General features: G+C 34.9%; 3 protein-coding genes across 5 annotated transcripts; all 3 read left to right on the forward strand.

The window, feature by feature from the left end:
* Positions 1-330: 330 nt before the first annotated feature.
* Positions 331-11,240, forward strand: LOC112696426 (uncharacterized). The gene is given in 29 exon segments (XM_072196862.1): positions 331-975; positions 1,068-1,152; positions 1,403-1,478; positions 1,887-1,951; positions 2,032-2,076; positions 2,164-2,264; positions 2,357-2,498; positions 2,751-2,812; positions 2,919-2,992; positions 3,073-3,143; positions 4,257-4,344; positions 4,425-4,497; positions 4,611-4,706; positions 5,116-5,224; positions 5,438-5,531; positions 5,624-5,707; positions 5,790-5,946; positions 6,135-6,331; positions 7,342-7,386; positions 7,488-7,516; positions 7,621-7,742; positions 7,834-7,881; positions 8,113-8,237; positions 8,339-8,628; positions 9,253-9,890; positions 9,893-10,152; positions 10,250-10,321; positions 10,579-10,680; positions 10,762-11,240. Coding segments are annotated over 29 exon segments (3,774 nt in total). The 5' UTR covers positions 331-593; the 3' UTR covers positions 10,804-11,240.
* Positions 11,241-13,316: 2,076 nt separating this feature from the next.
* On the forward strand, positions 13,317-15,437 carry LOC112696428 (uncharacterized). The gene is made up of 4 exons (XM_025749195.2): positions 13,317-13,659; positions 13,775-14,398; positions 14,487-14,683; positions 14,764-15,437. Exons 1-4 carry the CDS (start codon positions 13,470-13,472, stop codon positions 15,196-15,198), a joined length of 1,446 nt encoding a protein of 481 aa, XP_025604980.1. The 5' UTR covers positions 13,317-13,469; the 3' UTR covers positions 15,199-15,437.
* Positions 15,438-16,114: 677 nt separating this feature from the next.
* Positions 16,115-21,319, forward strand: LOC112696427 (glutamate--cysteine ligase, chloroplastic). Of its 3 annotated transcripts, XM_025749193.3 has the most exons (16): positions 16,115-16,255; positions 16,954-17,174; positions 17,550-17,700; positions 17,876-17,983; positions 18,287-18,379; positions 19,019-19,102; positions 19,235-19,303; positions 19,372-19,442; positions 19,540-19,608; positions 19,787-19,880; positions 20,058-20,147; positions 20,230-20,310; positions 20,437-20,529; positions 20,652-20,732; positions 20,832-20,901; positions 21,061-21,319. In XM_025749193.3, the coding sequence occupies exons 2-16, from the start codon at positions 16,960-16,962 to the stop codon at positions 21,147-21,149; spliced, it is 1,458 nt and encodes a 485-aa protein (XP_025604978.1). In that variant the 5' UTR covers positions 16,115-16,255; positions 16,954-16,959; the 3' UTR covers positions 21,150-21,319. The 3 variants fall into 3 exon arrangements, with proteins under 3 accessions (XP_025604978.1, XP_025604977.1, XP_025604979.1); XM_025749192.3 differs by having other exon boundaries at positions 20,652-20,901; XM_025749194.2 differs by lacking the exon at positions 16,115-16,255 and having other exon boundaries at positions 16,975-17,174; positions 17,555-17,700; positions 20,652-20,901.
* Positions 21,320-21,897: the final 578 nt, after the last annotated feature.

Genomic DNA, 21,897 nt, shown 5'->3' on the forward strand with positions numbered 1-21,897 from the left:
TAAAATTTCAGTATTTCAGTACCTCCAAAAAATAGGGACACAGGGGACTGAAATTTTTAGAGATGGAGACTGAAACCTTAATAACATTTTATACCTAAAATACTTTCATTTCAATTAATTAATTTCAATTTTATCATTTGTACAAATTAAATTAAAGTTTCATTCTTGTTTCAATTCCTGTCTCCCATTTTGCACTGAACAAAATACTGAGATTATCTCTTAGTCTCTATCTCTCAATCTCAGTCTTTCCGTCTCTATCTCTCCACCAAACGCTACCTTCATTACGGCACTCATCCTAGAAGGCTCAACAAGCCCTACAAGGATACTGTTGGCTCTGACACATGTTTCGCGGCTCAACCAGCTTCTGGATACGTGTGCAGTTTTCATTGCATCACATGAAATATCTATAAATCTGTACACTATGTACCGTATAATTCACCCTCTTAAATATGTAACTTTTACGGTGTATAATTCCACTTTACCGCCTCGTGAAAATCACAAGGCTGGCTTTCCCGCCTAAACATCCACTCACCAGGGAATGAGAGTCCACAGAAACTCAATACTACCATTTTGATTTTTGAACTTGGAAGCGTATGATGTCGTGCAAAGCGGAAGTAAAGGAGAAAATGAACTCTGCAGCAAAACCTAACAGGAGCAATGGCAATCATCTCCCGAAGAATGTGTACCACATCGGAGGCCTGCAGGTGGAGTTTCCGTACCAACCGTACGGGTCCCAGTTTGCATTCATGGGGAGAGTGATCTCCACCCTCGACCGGGCTCAGAGGGAAGGCCACTGCCACGCCTTGCTCGAGTCTCCAACTGGCACCGGCAAGTCCCTCTCCCTCCTCTGTTCCTCTCTCGCCTGGCAGCACCGTTACAAATCCCAACCCAAGCCCCCTCCGCCTTCCGAGCCACTTGCCGATCCTCTCGTCCACGGCGGCGGCTTTCTTCCCGAGGATGATGCCGTTTCTTCTCGTAACCATCTTATTCTTTCCTTTATTTAATTTATTTCATTTCATTTGGTTTTGGACTCTTGTTTTTCCTCAACAAGTTTCTCCTCAATTCAGCATCCGATAATCCGGAGCTCGCAGAACCCGAACCAGCCAAAAAAAATCAGAAGAAAAAGGCCGCTCCTACTATATATTATGCCTCGTATGTTTTGATACCTTTCAGCTCTCATTTGTGCGGATGATTTATCTCAATTAAATTCAAAACAGTTTCCAGTGAAAAAAATACGTGTTTTTATCTAAATTAAATATGTAGGAGGTGATCTACACTAATATTTTAGAACTAAGATATCTGTTTTACAATCAATAGATACATTGTTCCAGAGTTTTGCCCTTGCCCTTTTTTCTGAAAGCATTGGCATGGTTGCTTAACTACGGCATTTGTCTTTCTTAAGGAGAACTCACTCACAAATCTCTCAAGTCATTCGTGAACTGCGGAAAACTACATACAGGGTGCCGATGGCTGTATTGGTAGGTTTAACCCATTGCTTTGGTATAGTTATTAGTTACATTTTCTTTTTAATCTTAACTCCTCATTTGGTTCCTTATAAACCGTGGGTTCTCATGAGTAATTACATTTTGGCATTTATTTTTCAATACTTAAGGAAACTGATGCAAGATTTCATTTGGTGGCTTTTTGAAGAAAGACATTATCTTGCAATAGTTTTGCCTGAAGTACTTATTTTCCCTGCCATGAATTTAAAATATGTTGTTTTCAACTTCTGTTTACTAAGTGATATCTTATTTTGTTGGTAAAACATTACTAATATATATGCTATGCTAAGTAATGTTAATGCAAGAACATATGTTACATTTAGCATCAAGATGGTAAAGTGACATGGATTTGGCTAAGTGTTTTTCCCTTTCTTCATTTGGCAGGCATCACGGAAACATTACTGCACGAATAAAAATATACTTGGCAAAGAGAACATCAATGAAGAATGGTTGTTTTCATCCCTAAAATTTTATTTGTTTGAATTTATTTCTGACTTTCCTACTGACACACTTCATTAAATGCTTTCAGTAAACTACTTCTGAAAGACCAGGAGATAGGGTGTCCAGAATTCAAGTAAGTATATGCTTGTCCGCACTTTGCTTCATTCTATTTTTTAAACCTCTTGAAGTAACATATATAAGAAACGTACAATCTAAGCAGAAATGCACATAAAGTCAAAGGACATCCCTCTCTTCAGAAAGGAGGATGTAATGAGGTGCATGACATAGAAGATCTTATAAAAGTTGGACATTCAGTGAAAGGTTCAGCTTATTGTTCTACTCTTATCTATTTATTTATTATTAAGCTTCTGCTAAGCTTTTCAAATGCAAGCCTTAGTTGTCTCCACTGTCAGGTTGCTCCTATTATGCTGCACGTAATATGTCAGATGATGCGCAGCTGGTATTTTGTCCTTATAGCTACATCATTAATCCTGTCATTCGGGGAGCAATGGACTTAGATATTAAAGGAGCTATACTGATTCTTGATGAAGCTCAGTAAGCCATTTGTGATTTGCCTCATTGTCTATTTGTGGAGTTTGCAATACAGTTCCTGGAGTCCTATTAAACTGAGCTGTCTTTATTTTCCAGACTGTAATCACTATTATATGGATTCAAGATGTCTTTTTATGCCTTCATTTGTATGTTTGCGAATCTAGAGATGAAGGTTCTATTTTTTTTTACTGTCGTTGGTAGTAGTTTATGTTTTTTGTCTCTAAATATCTGGCATTCCATGTTTGCACTCTGCAGCAATATAGAGGACATCACTCGAGATGCTGGCAGCGTGGATATTCAAGAGGATGATTTTGATAGTATGTTGTGAATGTTACAGTTTTTTTTTTTTTTGAATTTCCTTATTTTTTACTTTATCCTAATAATGAGGCATCAATGCTAATTTATTGGTCATACTTTTGGCAGAACTGCAAATGGAGCTGCAGCAACTATGTTCTGTAAATGCTGCAATATACCAACCACTATATGAAATGGCACAGGTAATTTGGTTGGATGACCGATTTGGAATTTTTAAGTATATCCTTAGTAATGGTATAATCAAGTGCATTACCTTGTGTAGGGTCTTACTAGTTGGATAGAACGGAAGAAAAATAACCTAGACAAGCGTGATTTTCAGCACTATGTGTCATGGTGAGTTCAGGGTTTTCAAATCTATACGCTTCTGTTAATTATGATTCTTAATGCCTTTGTGCGTTTTATATATTAATTCTTAAACTCTGTTAAGAGTCCTAAGCATTTTAGAATTGGGTGTGATGATGTAGACTAAGTGTAATAATGTTTGAGAAGCTATCAATGCAGCTTTTTTGAAAGCAGCGTGTTTGGTTTATTTGGTTGACAGAATTATAATCCAAGCAGAAATGTCTTAAGTTCTTTTGAAGATTTTCAGAAGCTAGTTTTTGGACAGATTTGATTACAATTAGAAGTGACAGTACATGGCATGCTTCTCCACCCAAACAATTTACCAGCCTACTCCCACATGAACATATAATTTTTTTCATATCCATTTCAGTTATTTACCAGATAAAAGTGGTTATCTTTTTCTGAAAGGTTTGAACAAAAAGGACTGTTCTTAAATTACAATTTTGTTAGAGTATCCAAATATAACACATAATTGATTCTACAAATATGCGTTTAGGGTGCGTTTCTCTTTGCTTTTCCGAAAAGTAGTTTTACAACTTGATTTTTTTTTGTTTCCACCGGGGGGGGGGGGGTTGGTTGGCGTGGGGTTATTTTATTAAATTTAGACAAAGTATAAGCCCAATTTTAAGTAAAAAATGGTGATTTTATTTCATTTTGGTGTCAAAATAAGTTGAAACAAGTGCGCATTTAATCTCACACGAAGTTGGAAAATTAGATAGAATCAAATTAACAACCTAAGCTATTGCTGTTAGAAAACTTTATTTGTTGTATTCTTCCAAATATTTTGATTTTTGCTCCCTCTTAGATAGTGTTGCATGTTATATCATTTGTTGAGTTTAGTAGGATCACTTGGTTCCCCCCTTTTTTTGTCCCAGGTAATCTGTGTGGAAACTAGCTATGAATTCATTCGAATTCCTTTTGACATTTTACATTTACTATCTGAGAATTGAATGGCTGATTTAAGCTCCAAATACTTGTGGTTTGTCTGTTGCAAGGGAATTGATATTCTGCTTAGTGCCTGTACATCCTTTAGAACGTTCTCATAAAATGAAAGTCAACATGAAAATTATATCTGTGATTTAACATATTCATTTGTATGAGTAGTTGGACTGGTGATAAGGCATTGAGAGAACTTGAAGAAGCAAATATCTCAAAACAGTGCTTCCCAATCTTACTAGAATGTGCTACTAAGGTATCTCATTTGTATGCCAATGTATGTATTATTATTCTGTTGTGACACTTGTAATTTATTAACTTTATTGTTTGTTCAAGGCAATCAGAATTGCTACGGACTTGGAGACAGATAAGCCACATTTAAGTGGCATGTCAGTGATAACATTGGAAGGTATGGGATTGTGGCATTTGAAATATTTCTGGTAACATATTCAGTTACTGATCAAAGAATATTTGGTATTGTCAATGACCTTTTGTTTTGTTTGGTAATCAATCTTATTTCAGGTTTATTCTCATCACTAACTTATTTCTTCTCAAGAAACGGATCTCACATGTTGGATTACCAGCTTGCTCTGCAGCGATGTGTTAGAAAAGATGCTGGTAAGTAGTTGCACTCCAAGCAATCAATAATAAGTTGCAAAACTCCAAATCACAATGCTTTTATCCTCATGTAAGTGACTGGTAGATGGTTTGGGAATCTATTGGTTTATAAATAAATTTTCTGGGGTATATAATTTAAAATAAAATATAGAATCCTAATTGAGAAATTGGAAACATTATATGGAATTTGAAAAAGATCTGTTTATAGTAAACCCTAAACCCTTTTAGCGTGTTATGACTAATGTAACCTTTTATTTTGATTGGGCAAACAATTAAGTGTTTAATTGACCAATTGCCCTATAAAAAGTTCCAATAGTGTGTATATTTTTGCCGTTTCTTTTGAAACATTAATGCTGTAATTGGTAAAGTGCATTGTTATGACTTATCACCATTCATTGGCTTATGTCAGTAAGAGCTTTTGGAAACTGGACACACACTTTCAGCTTGTGGTGCTTGAATCCAGCTGTTGTGTTTAGAGATGTTGCTGATCTTTCTTTATCGATTATCTTGACTTCTGGGTAAGCTGCTTTGACACACAAGGGCAGGTTTTATACTTTGTGCAAGGGCAACATAATGTTAATTTAAACAACATTGCACCTTTGCTAAAATGAGGTGGACTGTGCTATTTGTGTTCTTAATTTATTAATCTATGCAACACCCAAAATATGAGGGCTAAAGATTGCAAAGGTGTTGGTTCACTAATCACTATCTTCTTGATTTGGGTATTTTAGGACTCTATCGCCGATGAGTTCCTTTTCTTCTGAGCTTGGAGTTCAGTTTGAAACTAATCTTGAAGCCCCCCATGTAATTGACATTTGCACACAGGTCTCATCTGCTTCTATAATATATCCTTCAGGTTCATTAATCCTTTTAGTTCTGTAAGTGCAATTCAACAAGTTATATCATCTTGAATACAGGTGTGGCCTGCTGTAATCTCCACTGGTCCTGGTAATTATCCTTTGAATGCAAGTTATAAAACGGCAGATGGATATGCCTTTCAGGTATGCTTGATATACATATTTTCACTATTTGTAATTTTCTTGCTTCTCTAGTTACACCTTTTGACTGTAAGTAATGGTTTAGGATGCAGTTGGAAGATCTTTAGAAGAAATCTTCAACATTGTTCCAGGTGGATGTCTTGTGTTCTTCCCAAGTTATAAATTGATGGAGAAATTATGCAACCGTTGGACTGAAACAGGTCAATGGTCTCGACTAAATGCAAAAAAGCCCCTTTATGTTGGTGAGCTATCTATATTCTTCCAAGTGCTTTCAGAATATGTTTTAGATCTGTTAGTTTTTGTTGATTCATTTTATTTTTGTCCACAACATTGAAGTTGAGATGATTTATATGTGAAGTTGATTTTCTTGTCTTTTGCCAATTATTTTGGTTGCTTGAATAATCTGTATTTTGTTGTACTTGACATGCAGAACCACGAGCTGGAGGCCAAGATGATTTTGAGACTACCTTAAAAGGGTATTATGACTCGATTCATCATGGGAAAAAGCCTGGTGCGCGAAGGAAAAGAAGGATTAAAGAAGTTGATTCAAATCACTCCCATCCGGTTGATTCCCAAGAGGGTTTTGAGAAAGGAGGAGCTGCTTTACTTGGTGTTTGCCGTGGAAAGGTGCATTACAGTTTTACTCACCCAGTTATCGGTTATTTTGAATTGATATATTATCAGGCTAAAGTTATATAACGTCAATTATGTCCTTGTACTTTACAAGTATTATTGATATATCGGAATATGTAGGGCTTGTATGTGCATGTGCTTGCATATGAATCTATTTTTCATTTCTTTACCCTTTTCATGAATGTCACACATAATAAGGTTTTTAAATTACTGTTAGCTAACTTATTTGTAAAAGAAGGTATACTTTTTGATAAGAAATAGAACAGCGGAAATGAAAGGATAGAAAATTAATAGCGAAAAATAGAACTAACAGAGAAAGGAATTTTCGAGTGTTTTTTTTTTTTTTTTTGAATACAGGTTTATTAGAGGACTAGTAGGAAACTATCTTTTTATTTTCCGCTGTGTTTTTCATTCTTCGTCCTTCTTATTTTCTTTTCACTTTTGAATGCACCATTTATTTTATGTTGATTCAAGTCTTCAAGTTTTCAATAATGAAGGCATCAATTTTACTTTCTCATCACATGTAGATACTTATTTAAACGGGTAGCAGAGCATCTCTTCTTGTAGCAATGCTACCATCTTTCCCTTAAGCAGCTAGAACAAGCATGTTTTGCATTAGGCTCCTCAAACACGTCTTGAGTTGCTGTTTTCTTAGTCTCAACTCTCAAAGGTTACATGATTATTTAGAGTTGCACTTTGAAGTATTTATTTTACATTATTCTCTTTCGTTCTCATTTAAATTTGCTTTTTGATTTAAAACTTAAATTGATCGTGTGGCTGTTTACTTTTGATATGATTAAGGTTAGTTCAGGAAATGGATATTAGTAGAAGCTTGTGATATGGACTATGAATTTATAATTGATAGTCCCAATCAGTTGCCTCATTTGAAATTTTCTTTTTATTGGAGTTAATGCCATTTCCTGTTACCTTTCACATATTTTTTTCTGCTAACAACCCCATTATATGATTATGTTTTTTTACTGATAATTTTATCTTGCTTGCAGGTTTCTGAAGGAATTGATTTCTCTGATGATAATGCCAGAGTAGTTGTATCCTTATCTATACTTGTAAACTTACTATACTTTATTCTCTTTATTTTGGTCATCAGCGTGAAAATAAGATATAAAATGTCTGTTCTTGACAATGTCAGATTATTGTTGGTATTCCATTTCCCAACATGTAAGAATATTTTCTTTTCTCTTCTATCCCCCCCTCCTCTCTCTTGAAGGAAGCAGCCTACTGGTTAATTTCTGATTGCCTAATTTATTGTCACTTCTTTGCAGAAATGATATTCAAGTTTCTCTAAAGAAAAAATATAATGATATGTACAAATCATCCAAAAATCTTCTCAGCGGAAGTGAGTGGTATTGTCACCAAGCATTCCGTGCTTTAAATCAAGCAGCAGGTAAATCATGGCTCTGGTTTTCCACATTGTAACCCAAGCCAAGTTAATCATTCTTTATTTTTCTTATACTGATTATGTTTACCTTCTGTAGGCCGTTGTATACGACATAAGCTTGACTATGGGGCAATAATCCTTTTGGGTAATTATGCTGAATTGCTGATCATATTATATCTCTTCTACTGTCTATCTTGTTTCAGAATTTAAGAACTGATTTAGTGAAGTCTTTACCAAGTTATTTGTTTCTTGTTTATCCTTCTTTTACTCTGTGTTTACACTATGGCCCTTGATCTATACTGCCATGCCCATCTAAAAGTATAAGGTTTAGTTGTTGCTGTCGCCTTTTCCTATGTAACTGTTCTTCTGGTAATAGATGAACGTCTTCGTGAAGAAAGAAGTAGAGCATTCATTTCGAAGTGGCTAAGAAGAAACCTAAAGGTTTATGACAACTTCGAATTATCAATAGAAGGACTAAAATCATTCTTTGAGGATGCCAAGGTATAATGCTTGTGGCATAATATGAACTTATTATACCCTGCCCTGTTCGTATACTGGGCTTAGTGGAAAGAACTGTTAAATATACGGTGAACTTGCTGTAGGAATGGCATGCAATGAATACAGTGAATGTCAAACAGAATTTGAGCTTACATACTGATGGTGTCAATATCAAGAGTCAGAATAAGAGATTCACAAGAAAGAAAAATCAGAAACTTAACAAATCTTGCAATGGATTTGAGAAAGAAGGGTCAATTATTGAGGACCATGGCTCTTTTCCTGTACTAAGCTGTCAAGATCTTGTTGACAGTCAACCATCAGCTCAAGGGAATAGTAACAAATACAATTGTGAAGCCCATATAAACCCACAAATCTGTAATCCGACGGAGGAAAGGTATTTTTTCAGTTTTTCTTTGGGTGTTGCCACCTTTTATGCCATTAGTATGATTTGTTGCTAACTATTTAATAAGCCATATAATGAACATATCCAATTTGAGGAATTGTCAAATTGTGTTAAGTGGAATCTTTGTCCGGCCATAGCACCAATTTTGTTTACTTTGACCTCATTTGTTCAACTTCAAAAGATATGCGAGGGATATCAATTTTCTGTCAGCACAACTTCCGGTGCAGCCGTGCTGGCAACTATGCCTACTCTGTGATTGACTAGCCAATAACTACTGCTTTTTCATCATGTTAGTTGATCTTATAGCATATTGTTTATTTCATGTTCTCTGGAAATTGCTGATTTTGCCCTTATGGTTGAGCACCTTTCAATGTTATCAGTTTGGGTGTGCAAACTCAGGGTATACAATTTTATAATAGAAGATCAGTTTTGCCATATCTTCATCCCCTGATGCATGTGTATATAAGATTCATTTTTTTATCTGGTATAAAACTTGATAAAAAGGTCATTCCTTAACTCATCAAATACCATACTCGAAAGTTTAATGCAGCAGCAACTATGTTTACACCATTATACACTTCCAATGTCATTACTAGAAGTATATATTTCTTGCAGGTTCAATCGGGATTTATTTGTTGCATCCACGCTTGGAGAATGCTCCTCCATCAAGGAAACCCCTTGTATAGATGTTAACAGTGATCCAGGTAGCCCTGGTTTCTCTAAGGATGATAACTCTGTTTCCACCATAATTGAGGCCTCTGCTCAATTTTCAAATCACTTGTCAAGCGTATCATTGTGTTTACCTGATGGAAGTAAAAATTCCTCAGGGCTTCACTCTTCAATAACTGTTACTCCTGAAAAGAATATAGCTAGAAATAATATTCCTGAAACGGAATCACCTGTGAATACAAGTGTTAATTCTCACTACCAGAAAAGGAGGAAGACCATGCTCTCACCATTTATCACAGAGGTAGAAAATTTAAATTATATTACACCTTGTGCCAACACTCTTATGACATACACAAAAAGCTCGTTGGATGTTAGAGAGGAAGCTCATGGAATTGAACATGTTTGGGAGAGAAATTCGAAGTCAAATATTCCTGAGTTACCAACAAGTAGTCTACCTAGTTCATGTTCGTTAACTTTCCCTTTACGGGATAGAAGGTTACAACTTTTTTGTTTACTCTGCAAAAACCCATTGGGCCGACCTGAAAACAATCTGTATCTCACGTGTTCCTTGATTTCCTCATCAAAATCCACTTAAGAACCCTTTTGAAACAGAGAACGAAAGCTTATGCTACTGAGACATCAAATAGTATACCCGTTATTCTAACCGATTCTTCATTTGTTGATCAACGTATCCTCACTGGCAGTGCACTGGAACAGGGTATTTGGTGTGTGGAAGATGGGTGTGTCTTCAGCTCTGTTCTCTGCCCCTTCTGCAGTGACCGCAACAATTTACTAGGAGTTCAGATCATTGCAACTAATTCATCAAATATTCAGTTACTTGAAAAGGTGCCCTCTTATAACCCTTACAGGAACCCTTTTTACCCTTTCCTGCAATCCTAACTTGCTTACTATTACTTTTCTTTTAAATGCATTTCTTCCCCAGATACTGTTTTACTATGATTCTTTAGAGGTGAAGAGCTATGAGGAATCAGCGTCTGGTGTTTCCAAGGATGTGGTAAGATTGAATCATGTGGCCATTTTATCTTTTTCATAATATTCTTATTCTGAATGACAAAAGCAGATGGCCAAACAGTTTTCTATCATAATGCCAGAAACATTAGTTTATGGCTAGTTGAAAGATGTTGAACTTGAGCAGTTCATGACTGGAACAGAAAACAAACTTCTCAGAATACCATCTTACTCGTATATGTTATTTCCACATTGATCAATTTGAGTCTAAGAAAGTTATTCTATGGTTTGCTGTTGCTACAGGATTTGAAGCCAGTTAATGTGAATGATCGAGGCATGAATGGAACTGCTGTCTTAAGTTCCATCGACAAGTATTCGTATGTTCCCCGGCCAAAGATTTCAGAAGTCAGTATTTAGGTTGCGTCGCAAGTATTTTTGTCAATAGCATTCATGTGTTAAGATTTGACTTTAATTGCAATGGTGCAGCAGAAACTAAGGGGCTTGCCTTCTGAGGAAAACCAAAGTTGAAGCTAATAAGAATAAAAGACAAATCCCGGTGCAGTATTTGGAAACGATGTTTTGATCAAATTACAGAAACAAGCAGAAATTCTGGAACATCATTTGAAGATCTGCCACCCCACCAATATTGGTGAGTCCAAGACGGTTAGATGTCAACCTTAATTGTTAACCCAAATCAACTGAATGCCCCGTATTACTTCGGAGCTAGCTTTTGTCTTGTTTCTTTCGGGGAACACCGATCAAATAGCTAGTTACGCAATCTTATCATTATTTCACAGTAGTGCTCTGCCTTCCTCTGCCGCTGGAACTGTCGTCTGTCTGTTACCATTCAAATTGATTCAAATCTAATTTATGTTTCATGCAACAGATTAGATGGTTACAAAATTTTTGGACTATTAAGTGGTCCTAATAATAAAATATAGAGAAATACTAGAGGAATAGTAAAATTTATTGTTTTTACTCCGTAATGGAGTGTTAATATTTAAAAGTGTGGGCTAAACGTATGTTGTTGGATTAATAGATTAAAAAATTTGAGTTGATAGTTAAAAATGATAATAAAAATAAATTTTGTTAGTCCTCTAACATTTTTTTAAATATTTTTTAAAATTTTTTAATAATTATCAAAATAACTCTTCTTTAATTTTATTTATTAATTTGTCTTTTATATATCATTTAATTTTAAAATCTACTCTCTAATTATAATTAATTATTTTATTATTTGTTATTTATTATTCATACATTTTATTTAATAATTCTATCATTAATAATTTAGAATTATAAAGAAATAGAACATTCATCAATGATGCTTTTAATTCTAGCATATGTTCCATACAACGATTATGAGTTCAATGATTCGTTTTGTTTATCTTCTACTACTTGTATTTATTTTTTCATTATTTTTTGTTTTATTCTATTAAAAATACTAAAAATAAGAAAAAGTAAAAAAATATAATATTGCAGAATTAGTAAGAAGAAGAATAATCTATATTTATTTAAGTAAATAAAATTGTAATACAGTATATAAATGTTTATTCAAGTTTAATATAAGAAGTAAAGTTTTTAAAAGAAGAAATAAAAGCAACAAAAAAAAAGAAAATATAGAATTAAAGAAGATATTTTTATACTTTTATAACAAAATTTTGGTGTTAAAAACTAATAAATGAATGTGTTATTGTTAAAAAGTTTTAATGCTATTTTTTTTAATAAATTTTGCATAATTTAAAATTCTTCTTTTTTCTTTTCATCTTCTTATTTTTTTTTTTGTTCTTTTATTTCATAATTCTTGTTTTATTTTCTTAAGAGGAATAAAATCAGAAAAAAAATTAAACAAAAAAGAATAAAACTCAAACGCAGCAAAAGCAACCAATAGAAGGAGGAGGAGACATATGAAGAAACACGAAGAAGAACGATCTGATTTTATGCGCATTTTTTTAGTGGATTTTGTTGATTTTGGGCTAATTTAATTGTTAAAAAGATTGAATATGTATTGAAATTGTATTATATATTACATATCTATTAATAAAAATATATAACTGTCGTTGTATTATTATTATTATTAATAAATTAATATTTTGTTACTCTATATATACTATTTACATACACTTCTATTTTTATAATTTCTTCTAATTTTTTTCAATCTTCTTTCAAATTCATAAAACTATTTTTTTTTTCAAAAAATAGATTCAAATTAATTCAACTCTTTTTCAATTACTTGCAAAGTTCTACGGATATTTTTCACAATACATATCATCAATTATATAGTTTAATTATGTTTTTTTTTATATTAAATAATGTTGTAAATTAGTTTAAGCTCAAATTATATATTGTATATTATTATTATTTATGAAGTATTTAATTTTTTTTAATATTAATTATTTTATAATAGTGAATTTTTTTAATTTATAAATATTAATAATATTATTGTAAAAGTTAATAAATATTTGATGTAAAGGTACTTTTATAATAAATGGACTATAAATAAAAATTGTAATGAGCTTTTCAATGGCAATGGTCTAAAATAGTTAACTATTGAGAGACTAAAGTAATTAATTAGAAAATAATTTACATATTAAAAAAAGTTAAAAAAAGTATTTATGCAATGATAGAAATTCAAATATAATTAGTTGTTTTTATATAAAATTAATAATTAAAAAGCGTTAGATGAATAAATAAATTTAATTAAATTATTATTAAATAAGTTTTAAATACTAACTTTATATAATGATAAATTCACGTGAAATTTTCACCTTATGCAATAGCTAATATAAAACATTTTGCTGATTTATTTATACATGTAATATTTATAATAAATATTTGATATTCAATTTAATTTACTAATTAGATTTAATTTTAAATTTTTAATCGTCCATTACAAAATTAAATACTATAAACAACAGCTAATCAAATTAAAATATATTATATTTTTTAATCACAAAAAAAAAAATATATTATACTTTTAAATTATCTATCTAAATCTTAATATTTTCATTACTACATATACTTTTTCAAATCTAAATCTTAATATTTTCATTACTACATATACTTTTTCAAATATAATCTCGAGTAACGAAAGTGTTTCTTTGCCCGTTCTTTTCTGTTGTGTTCTGACTTGGTCTTAGCGTTAGTGTGTGTGTTTAAGGTGGTGACGAGCAGATCAGAATCAGGTCGGATCGAGAATGCACTTGAGCGAGAACGAAGGGATAGAGGGGAAGGTCTTCGTGGTGACCGGTGGGCTCGGATTCGTAGGGGCAGCTCTTTGCTTGGAGCTGATCCGAAGAGGTGCCGCGGAGGTGCGAGCCTTTGACCTCCGCCACTCATCTCCATTTACCCATGCTCTCGAGAAAAAGGGAGTGCGCTTCATCCAAGGTTACTCTAATTTTATATTCTTTTTGCATGCAATTTGGTTTCATTTCATTTCACCTTACAAAGCTGATTGTGAGTCTGTGGGTCTCTGCTAACAATAAAAGTATTAAATTAAAAGGGGATGTTGGGCGCAAAGAAGAGGTGGAAAGGGCCCTGCAGGGGGCGGAGTGTGTGTTCCACCTGGCGGCCTTCGGAATGTCGGGCAAAGAGATGCTCCAGATCGGGCGCGTGGATGAGGTCAACATAAGCGGGACCTGCCACGTGCTCGACGCGTGCCTCGACCTCGGCATCACAAGGCTCGTCTATTGCAGCACTTACAATGTAGTCTTCGGTGGTCAACCCATCGTCAACGGAGATGAGACTCTGCCGTATTTCCCAATTGATCAGCATCTCGTCGATTCATACGGCCGCAGCAAATCCATCGCCGAACAGCTCGTTCTCAAGAATAACGCCCGCCCACTCAAGAATAACTCCGGTAAGCGTCTTTACACCTGCGCTGTTCGTCCTGCTGCAATCTACGGACCCGGCGAAGACAGGCACCTTCCTAGGATCGTATCCATGGCCAAGTTGGGTCTCCTTCTCTTCCGGATTGGCCACCACACTGTCAAAACAGATTGGGTTTATGTGGACAACCTTGTTCTTGCTCTCATCTTGGCAAGTATGGGGCTTTTGGATGACATCCCTGGGGAGGGAAAGGGAAAGCTCCCCAACGCGGCTGGCCAAGCATATTTCATATCTGACGGTACCTACTCATTTTCATATTTCTGACTTGCAGCCTTGAGAAAACGGCCTCGGCCTCGGCCTCAGCTGGTTTTCTTTGTTATTTTCAGGTTCTCCTGTCAATACTTTTGAATTCATCGAACCTCTCGTCAGGAGTTTGGACTACCAGTTCCCAATGAAGTGTTTGGCTGTCGATCGTGCTCTTGTTATTGGGAGGATTTGCTGGGCTGTTTATACAATATTATATCCATGGCTCAATCGGTGGTGGCTTCCTCAGCCATTCATCCTTCCCCCTGAAGTACACAAGGTCAGTCCTGAGGAGATTTACTTGGGCCACTATCAATATCATCATGTATTCCCAATTTATTCACATTCGTTCTTTCACAGGTTGGGGTCACCCATTATTTCTCTTATCTCAAAGCCAGAGAGGAGATCGGTTATGTCCCCATGGTGTCCTCTCGAGAGGGGATGGCTTCTACCATCGCATACTGGCAAGAGAGGAAAAGGATGACATTGGACGGGCCTACCATATACGTGTGGCTGTTTGCAGTCATTGGAATGATCTCTCTCGCCTCTGCTGCTTTCTTACCTGACATTGGAATTGTGGTCTTTCTTAGAGCTATATCGCTTTTTGTCTTTCGATCAATGTGGATGATAAGACTAATTTTCCTTTTAGCTACAGCTTTACATATCCTTGAAGCCATTTATGCTTGGCACCTCGCTAAAAGGGTCGATCCTTCTAATGCAAGAGGCTGGTTTTGGCAAACTTTTGCTCTTGGATTCTTTTCATTGCGTTTCCTCTTGAAAAGAGCAAGGAAGTAAAATGCACTCTCAAGCTTTTAGCAGATGACTGGATCATGCCGGGAATGACTCCTCTTCCCTGAAGATTTCTGCACAATAATTTGGAAAATGCGCACTATATTTTTGCTTTAACATGTTCTTTTATCTTTTGGAAAAGACTTATCTAGAGGAGAATGTTACGATGTACTCATTCTTAGATCAATAAGATGGCCCAGTGTATTCCCTCATAAGTAATAACTTTTACAACGCGAGTTCATAGAGACGTCCGTCCAGCACAACTTTGTCCCATTTTTTTTTTCTTTTTCGGTTATTGGTATTCAAAGGTTATCCCTGACAAAATTTAACTCCTATCATATATGATACCCATATCAATTAAGTATCATCTGCTGATTTTATGATGCTTGAGCTTGAGTTGCCCCTTTCTAGAATACTACTGCACGTGCTAGAGTACCATATCTTTTGTGTCTAATAAGTTTGGATTGGGATGAAAGGTGGATACAAGGCTAGTTTGTTTCTTTCATATTATCACTTGCTGCAGCCCGAGCATACGATCGCCTTGTTTTCGGCATTATAATTGAGTGGAAAGGGGAAAGTGGAAACAAATGATTGGGCCATTCTCATTCTATCAGCATAGTGCAGTAAATGACCAAGGTTCATCCGTCAATGTGTCGTGATTCAGACTTCATCACCGATAACCGACGTCAAGAGATTCCTCTGTATCCCAAAACTGAGGGTGCAAGACACTTGTAAAGCTCGACTAACAACTCTATAGATAACAGCAGATGAGACAACAAACTGACGTGTCGTTACCAGGACACGTGGAGCACAATCAAGACTATACCATGCTTTTGTATTTGTATTTTGACTATTTTCTATATTCTATTTCTATTTCTACTAATATATCTGTATATTTGATTCGATGCTTGATTAGAACCTGGGAACCACGAAAAAATCGTGACATCCATCGGACCACGGAAAATTCGTTACATCCTTGCTTACGCTCTTTCTTCATTCTTCCTTCTATCTATCTATCAACTAAAGTTGATTGGACAACAATAACCATTAAATTTCGTTTGTGGTAACTTTCTTTCATTGATTTGCAGTCTGCTTAAGACATTTGTTTCGTATTTGTAGTAATGCATGGATGCTAGCTTTGCTAATATTACCAACCAAGCTTGGCTTTGTTTTTCTTCTATTTATATGTTCCAGATGCTCATTTGGTCATTTTCCAAGATTGATCTATTGTCAAACAAACCTAAGTAAAAGATTGATTTCTTTTCTTGGGAGGAAAAAGATGAAGAGAAAACCTATGATATTGTGTGCTTTTGGCAAAAAATGGAACTACGGTTTGGGACAGCAACTTAAATGTTTGACAAAATCTTACTCTTAGATTCTAGATGAATCCAAATGGCAGATAGTAAAAGTTCGGTTTTTCATTAGACCAAACTATGATTTGGCAATCATAAGCTGAAGACAGGCATCGTTCATTGTGATTTGCTCATTGACAAGACTTGACATTATAGTGTCAAAACTTGGCTGCAGTCAGTAAGAAATAATCGTTGTATGGGACTGGTAGCTCGTGATAGTAATTGCAAATTATTCAAACTAGGAAGATGCCTTTCGAAATGGACTTATGCAGCGACTTGACTATAAAAATATTATATGCACCACTTTTATAGCACTTTATTTATATTTATCTCTCTTATTTCTTTTACTTTTAATATTAAAATTTCACGATTAAGTGAAGTAAAGTGCAGTGTGTGCATGTTGTTTCAGTTGATAATGGGAATCCTTCATCTGAATTGGGCATCATCAGGGTCGTCCATGGTTGTTTTTCACAAAGAGAGAGCGTCTGCATCTTGCAGACGAGTAAGGCATGGAGTCATCGTTGCTACGGGACCTGCCACAGAGGCTCCTCTCAAGGTCAACCAGCCATTGACAAAATATGATCTTATTAACTACTTTGCTTCTGGTTGCAAGCCTAAAGACGAGTGGAGGTCACCTAACTTCTTTTCCTCTTTTAGTTTACGCCATTTCTCACCACACCACATTATTTCTTTGAGCAAACACTGCCTTATTATCATGCGTCCATACTTCATTTAATACATTCAAAAAATCATGTAATGTGGTATTGCTTATTTCAAGACTGGATTTGTTCATCGACTGTATATTGCTTATTGTTTTATTCTCTTGTCCTGGTGTTCTTTACTTCTTTTCCATCTGAGCTGAGCTGCCGTATCTAATTGCCACTCAATAAAAAAAAACATTAACGGTCTTAGCGTGTTTCAAGGATTTTCCCTCTCGTTCAGAATATATTCCATTTCCATTTGCCAGATGTAATTCACCTACCTTTTATTGTATTTTTCTTGCAGAATAGGTACAGAGCATGAGAAATTTGGTTTTGAGTTTGAAACCCTGCGTCCAATTAAATACAAACAAATAGCAGCTTTACTCAATGGCATTGCTGCGAGGTTTGAATGGGAAAAAATAATGGAAGGTGACAATATCATAGGCCTCAAAAAGGCAAGCCCTTCCTCCTTCATAATTTTATTTATTTATAAAATTAATAATGCCTTTATAGGTAGAGTTCCTACTTGAATGCTTATCTTTTTACCATTCTTGTTTGAAATCTGTTTCTTGATATCCATATGAAGTGAAGGGAATGCATGAGATTGATAAATAGAACATTCTTCCCCAGGGCAATCGAAGCATATCATTAGAGCCCGGTGGTCAATTTGAGCTTAGTGGTACTCCCTTTAAAACATTGCATCAGACTTGTGATGAGCTTAATTCACACCTCTATCAGGTCAGTACGAGAAGACTGCCTTTGGTTTGCGGTTTTGTTTTCATTTCCTCTGGTTCCTGTTTTTAATATTTTGCGAATGAAAAAAAAGAAGAGCAGAAAACACTAATAAAAACAGAAAAAATGAAAATGCAAACCAACCGTATCTTAAATTCTCTGGCATGGCATGAATCCACAAGGCAGTTTGATTATGTAGAGTGCAGCATCATCTTCATTTTTCCAGACCATCAGATTTAGAACATAATTGCATTTGATAAACTCCTCAGGTGAGTTTGAGATGGATCCATTTTGTCTTCTGTTTCATAGGCGAAAACTGTTGGAGAGGAAATGGGAATTGGATTTTTGGGATTAGGTTTCCAGCCTAAATGGAAACCGCAAGACATACCTAGAGTGCCTAAGGTAATATTTTTTTTTACCTATAGTCAAACATTGGAATCAAGAAGTGCAATTGAATCCAATTTGATCATCTAAAGTGAGGAAGTTGGTAAAGTGGTAAAGTGAAGGGTTAATCACCAATTCACCATTGATTGTGCAACTTTGATGAAATGTGTGCTCACTATCTTAACTTAAAGAATGATTAACTTCTCACTTTTTCACTTTTCCAACTTCCTTGCTTTAGATAATCTTGATCCAATTGAATCTATTTGCAGAGATTGCCAGAATTTGGACCACTATCCCTTAATGTTAATTTCAAACTCTCGTACATGATTGGGTGGTGAGACTACAAAGATTTTCTTTGTATTGCTACGTAGTATTTTCCTCGTGTTGTCTCAATGTGTTGCACCACTCTTTCTGTTAGTTTGACTTTCTTGTCAATCTTGTTTACTTTTTGATATTTGCTAATATAATTGGTCGTGCGGAAAGCTGATTATTTTTGGACTCTTGATGTTTGCTAGCATGATGTAGCGTTACGATAAACCAATACATTTCTTGGCTGCACTAGGAAACTTTCTTAGCGTTACGATAAACTAACATGATGTAGCATGATGTCTAATTTCTCCTATTTCAGCATTTCACTTGCACATTGACTTCTTCCAGGTACGGTATGACATTATGCAAAATTACTTCAACAATAATGGCTTACCTCAAGTTGAGGCATTGTTAATGACCTGCTCTGTTCAGGTGAGAGAAATTTTTAATATTTTATACTTTAATATTTTATACCTCAACCACTTAGCTGTGACCAAGGAATTGTCTGTGTGAGCTTGGCATAGGCAATGTATATTATATATTCCTTTCTAACTATGAGTTTAGGTTAACCTGGACTACAGTTCTGAAGCAGACATGATCAAGAAAATGCGTACTGGGCTTACGTTGCAGCCGGTGAGAATTCATTCTAGTATTGTTGAAAGTTCAAGATTCTTACAGTATCTAACAACTATTTTAACCAGCTAGCAGCAGCTATGTTTGCGAATTCGCCTTTCAGTGGAGGCATCCCAAGTGGTTACCTCAGCATAAGGAGGTCTATAAAATTGTCTGAATTATTAGTCACCTTAGCACCCAAATATTTGTTTTCAATTATTTTCTCACCTTTTTTTTTCTGGTGGCGGTGCAAACAGCTATAAGGTGAATCAAGTTGACAAACGTCGCACAGGCATGCTGCCCTTTGTTTTTTATGATACTTTTGGGTAGGTTTACTTTTTTTTTTTTGAAGTATTCAGGTAGAGAATTATGTTTGTGATCACAGCGTTGCTAAACAGGATACTTTATTAGGATAAATCATTCAGTAAAACTTTAGAGTATTGATAATTGAACAATCGGAATTGTCTATAACGAATCTTGATTAATTTTTCGTTCTTCTGATAGGTTTGAGCAGTATGTTGATTATGCTCTAGATGTACCGATGATGTTTGTCTATCGGGAAAATAAGTACATTGACTGCGGTGGCATGTCATTCCGGGTTATCTCTTCTATTCTTATCTCTCAGAATCCGATATATCTAGCTTACGCTTGCAAGTTCCAGCCATACTATTCTTTAGTTCAACATCGTTTTAATTTTATGCATGTGTTGAAGTGATAGCAAGTTGGTAATTTGTACTGCATAGTAGCTGTACTTAGCTGATGGAATCTTGTGCAGGACTTCATGGCAGGTAAACTCCCTGCCATCCCAGGTAAGGTGCCAACATTAAGTGACTGGGAAAATCATCTGACGACCATATTTCCCGAGGTTGAGGCCAAGTATAACATCAAAGAAATTTGTATATCTACCTGCTGTTTACTAAGTTGGCCGAGTATTCAATTTTGTGTAGGTCAGGCTCAAGAGGTACATGGAAATGAGGGGCGCTGATGGGGGAACTTCAGACATGCTGTGTGCTCTGCCAGCATTTTGGGTAATTGATCTATTCGCCTGCATGTTTTTCCTTCACATTGTGAACTTAAAAGTAAAAGTATATATTAATAGTCTGCAGGCAAGAATAAGCAATCCCATATCATTGTTGTCATCTTTCCTATGTCAGGTAGGTCTGCTATATGACGAGGTTTCCCTACATAATGCTCTAGATATGATTGTTCATTGGACCCCCGAGGAGAGACAGAATTTAAGGAACATGGTATTGACTAGTGAATCAAAGCCAAACATTTATGCGGGAAGAATTAAATTCCAGTGAATATAGTGTGGTCGTTGGTCTAGGCCCTCTTCTGTGGACTAAAATTGTGTGATTTGTACGTCTAGGTTCCTATGACTGGTTTAAGGACTCCATTTCAAGGTAGATTACTGCGGCATGTGGCTGAAGATGTGTTGCAGTGGGCGAAGGTGTCTTTGATGCTGATAAATGATAGCCAATTGTTTTGCCGATTTCATTATCTTGGGTGTCTAGAACTACGTCAGACTTCTATTTATATTGTTTTGCAGGATGGCTTGGACAGGAGAGGCCTAAACGAATCCAGTTTTTTGGATCCATTAAAAGACGTCGTTGGAACAGGTATATAAGCTGATAGCTTTAACGTTATTCGTTCATCCTGCTTTGAGCACTAGAATGTCATTAAGGTGAAAACAACATTGTTCAGTTGTAAGTAATTTAACCTTGGAAAAATGTGGTGCTGTTCTCAACTTTATGACCATCTTCACACTAACATCGCAGGTTTGACGCCAGCTGATAGGCTTCTGGATATGTTTCATAACACGTGGGGAAACAGCGTAGATCCTGTCTTCAGAGAGCGCTGCTACTAAGCTGCGTATAACCCTTGCAATCCTCATAGAGAGGAGAAACAACAGTTGTACTAGGTTTGACCATGTAAAGTTCCTCCTTTTAATCAACCACACTATAATATAAGATTTTGGAAGGCCCACTAATCAGGGTTTTACTTGTAATAATAGTCTCGACTAGACAATTTGTTTAACGCGTGATTGACACCTCATAACCTCATTTGATCAAATCAATGCATAAACATTAGTTATTAAATTATTTATTTTTATAGAACACATATTAAAAATAAATTAAATTTTATAATTAAATATATATTAATAATAATTTATATATTTATACATAGTACATAATAATTAATTTTTATATATACATAATATTTTTATAATTAATGACCAATGCAGTTTTTCTAAAAGAAGAAATACTGCATTAAAAAACAGTTATAAAATAACATTTCAAATATAGTACATAATAATTAATTTTTATATATACATAATATTTTTATAATTAATGACCAATGCAGTTTTTCTAAAAGAAGAAATACTGCATTAAAAAACAGTTATAAAATAACATTTCAAATTAGAATAGTTATTACTTGCTATTTATTTTATATATGTTGTTTATTTTAATTTTTGAGATGAGAATTTGTTTTTATTTTATTTTATGAGAAATTATTTTTATATCATCTATTTATATTTTTCTATTTTTTAATTCAATGGATAAGAAATTTCACGGGTAAGAAGTTTTATTCTATATAAGACTGATTTCTTATGT

The sequence above is a fragment of the Arachis hypogaea genome, chromosome 6 (genome assembly GCF_003086295.3).
Source record: "Arachis hypogaea cultivar Tifrunner chromosome 6, arahy.Tifrunner.gnm2.J5K5, whole genome shotgun sequence".
Lineage (NCBI taxonomy): Eukaryota > Viridiplantae > Streptophyta > Magnoliopsida > Fabales > Fabaceae > Arachis > Arachis hypogaea.

Excerpts from the sequence above, each read along its gene's own strand:
- LOC112696428 (XM_025749195.2), top strand. The coding sequence starts at position 13,470 with ATGCACTTGAGCGAGAACGAAGGGATAGAGGGGAAGGTCTTCGTGGTG. Across the intron at positions 13,660-13,774 it reads GGGAGTGCGCTTCATCCAAG|GGGATGTTGGGCGCAAAGAA; the intron begins GTTACTCTAATT and ends TTAAATTAAAAG. Across the intron at positions 14,684-14,763 it reads TTCCCCCTGAAGTACACAAG|GTTGGGGTCACCCATTATTT; the intron begins GTCAGTCCTGAG and ends GTTCTTTCACAG.
- LOC112696427 (XM_025749192.3), top strand. The coding sequence starts at position 16,960 with ATGGGAATCCTTCATCTGAATTGGGCATCATCAGGGTCGTCCATGGTT. Across the intron at positions 17,175-17,549 it reads AAGCCTAAAGACGAGTGGAG|AATAGGTACAGAGCATGAGA; the intron begins GTCACCTAACTT and ends TTTTTCTTGCAG. Across the intron at positions 19,304-19,371 it reads CTGGGCTTACGTTGCAGCCG|CTAGCAGCAGCTATGTTTGC; the intron begins GTGAGAATTCAT and ends TATTTTAACCAG.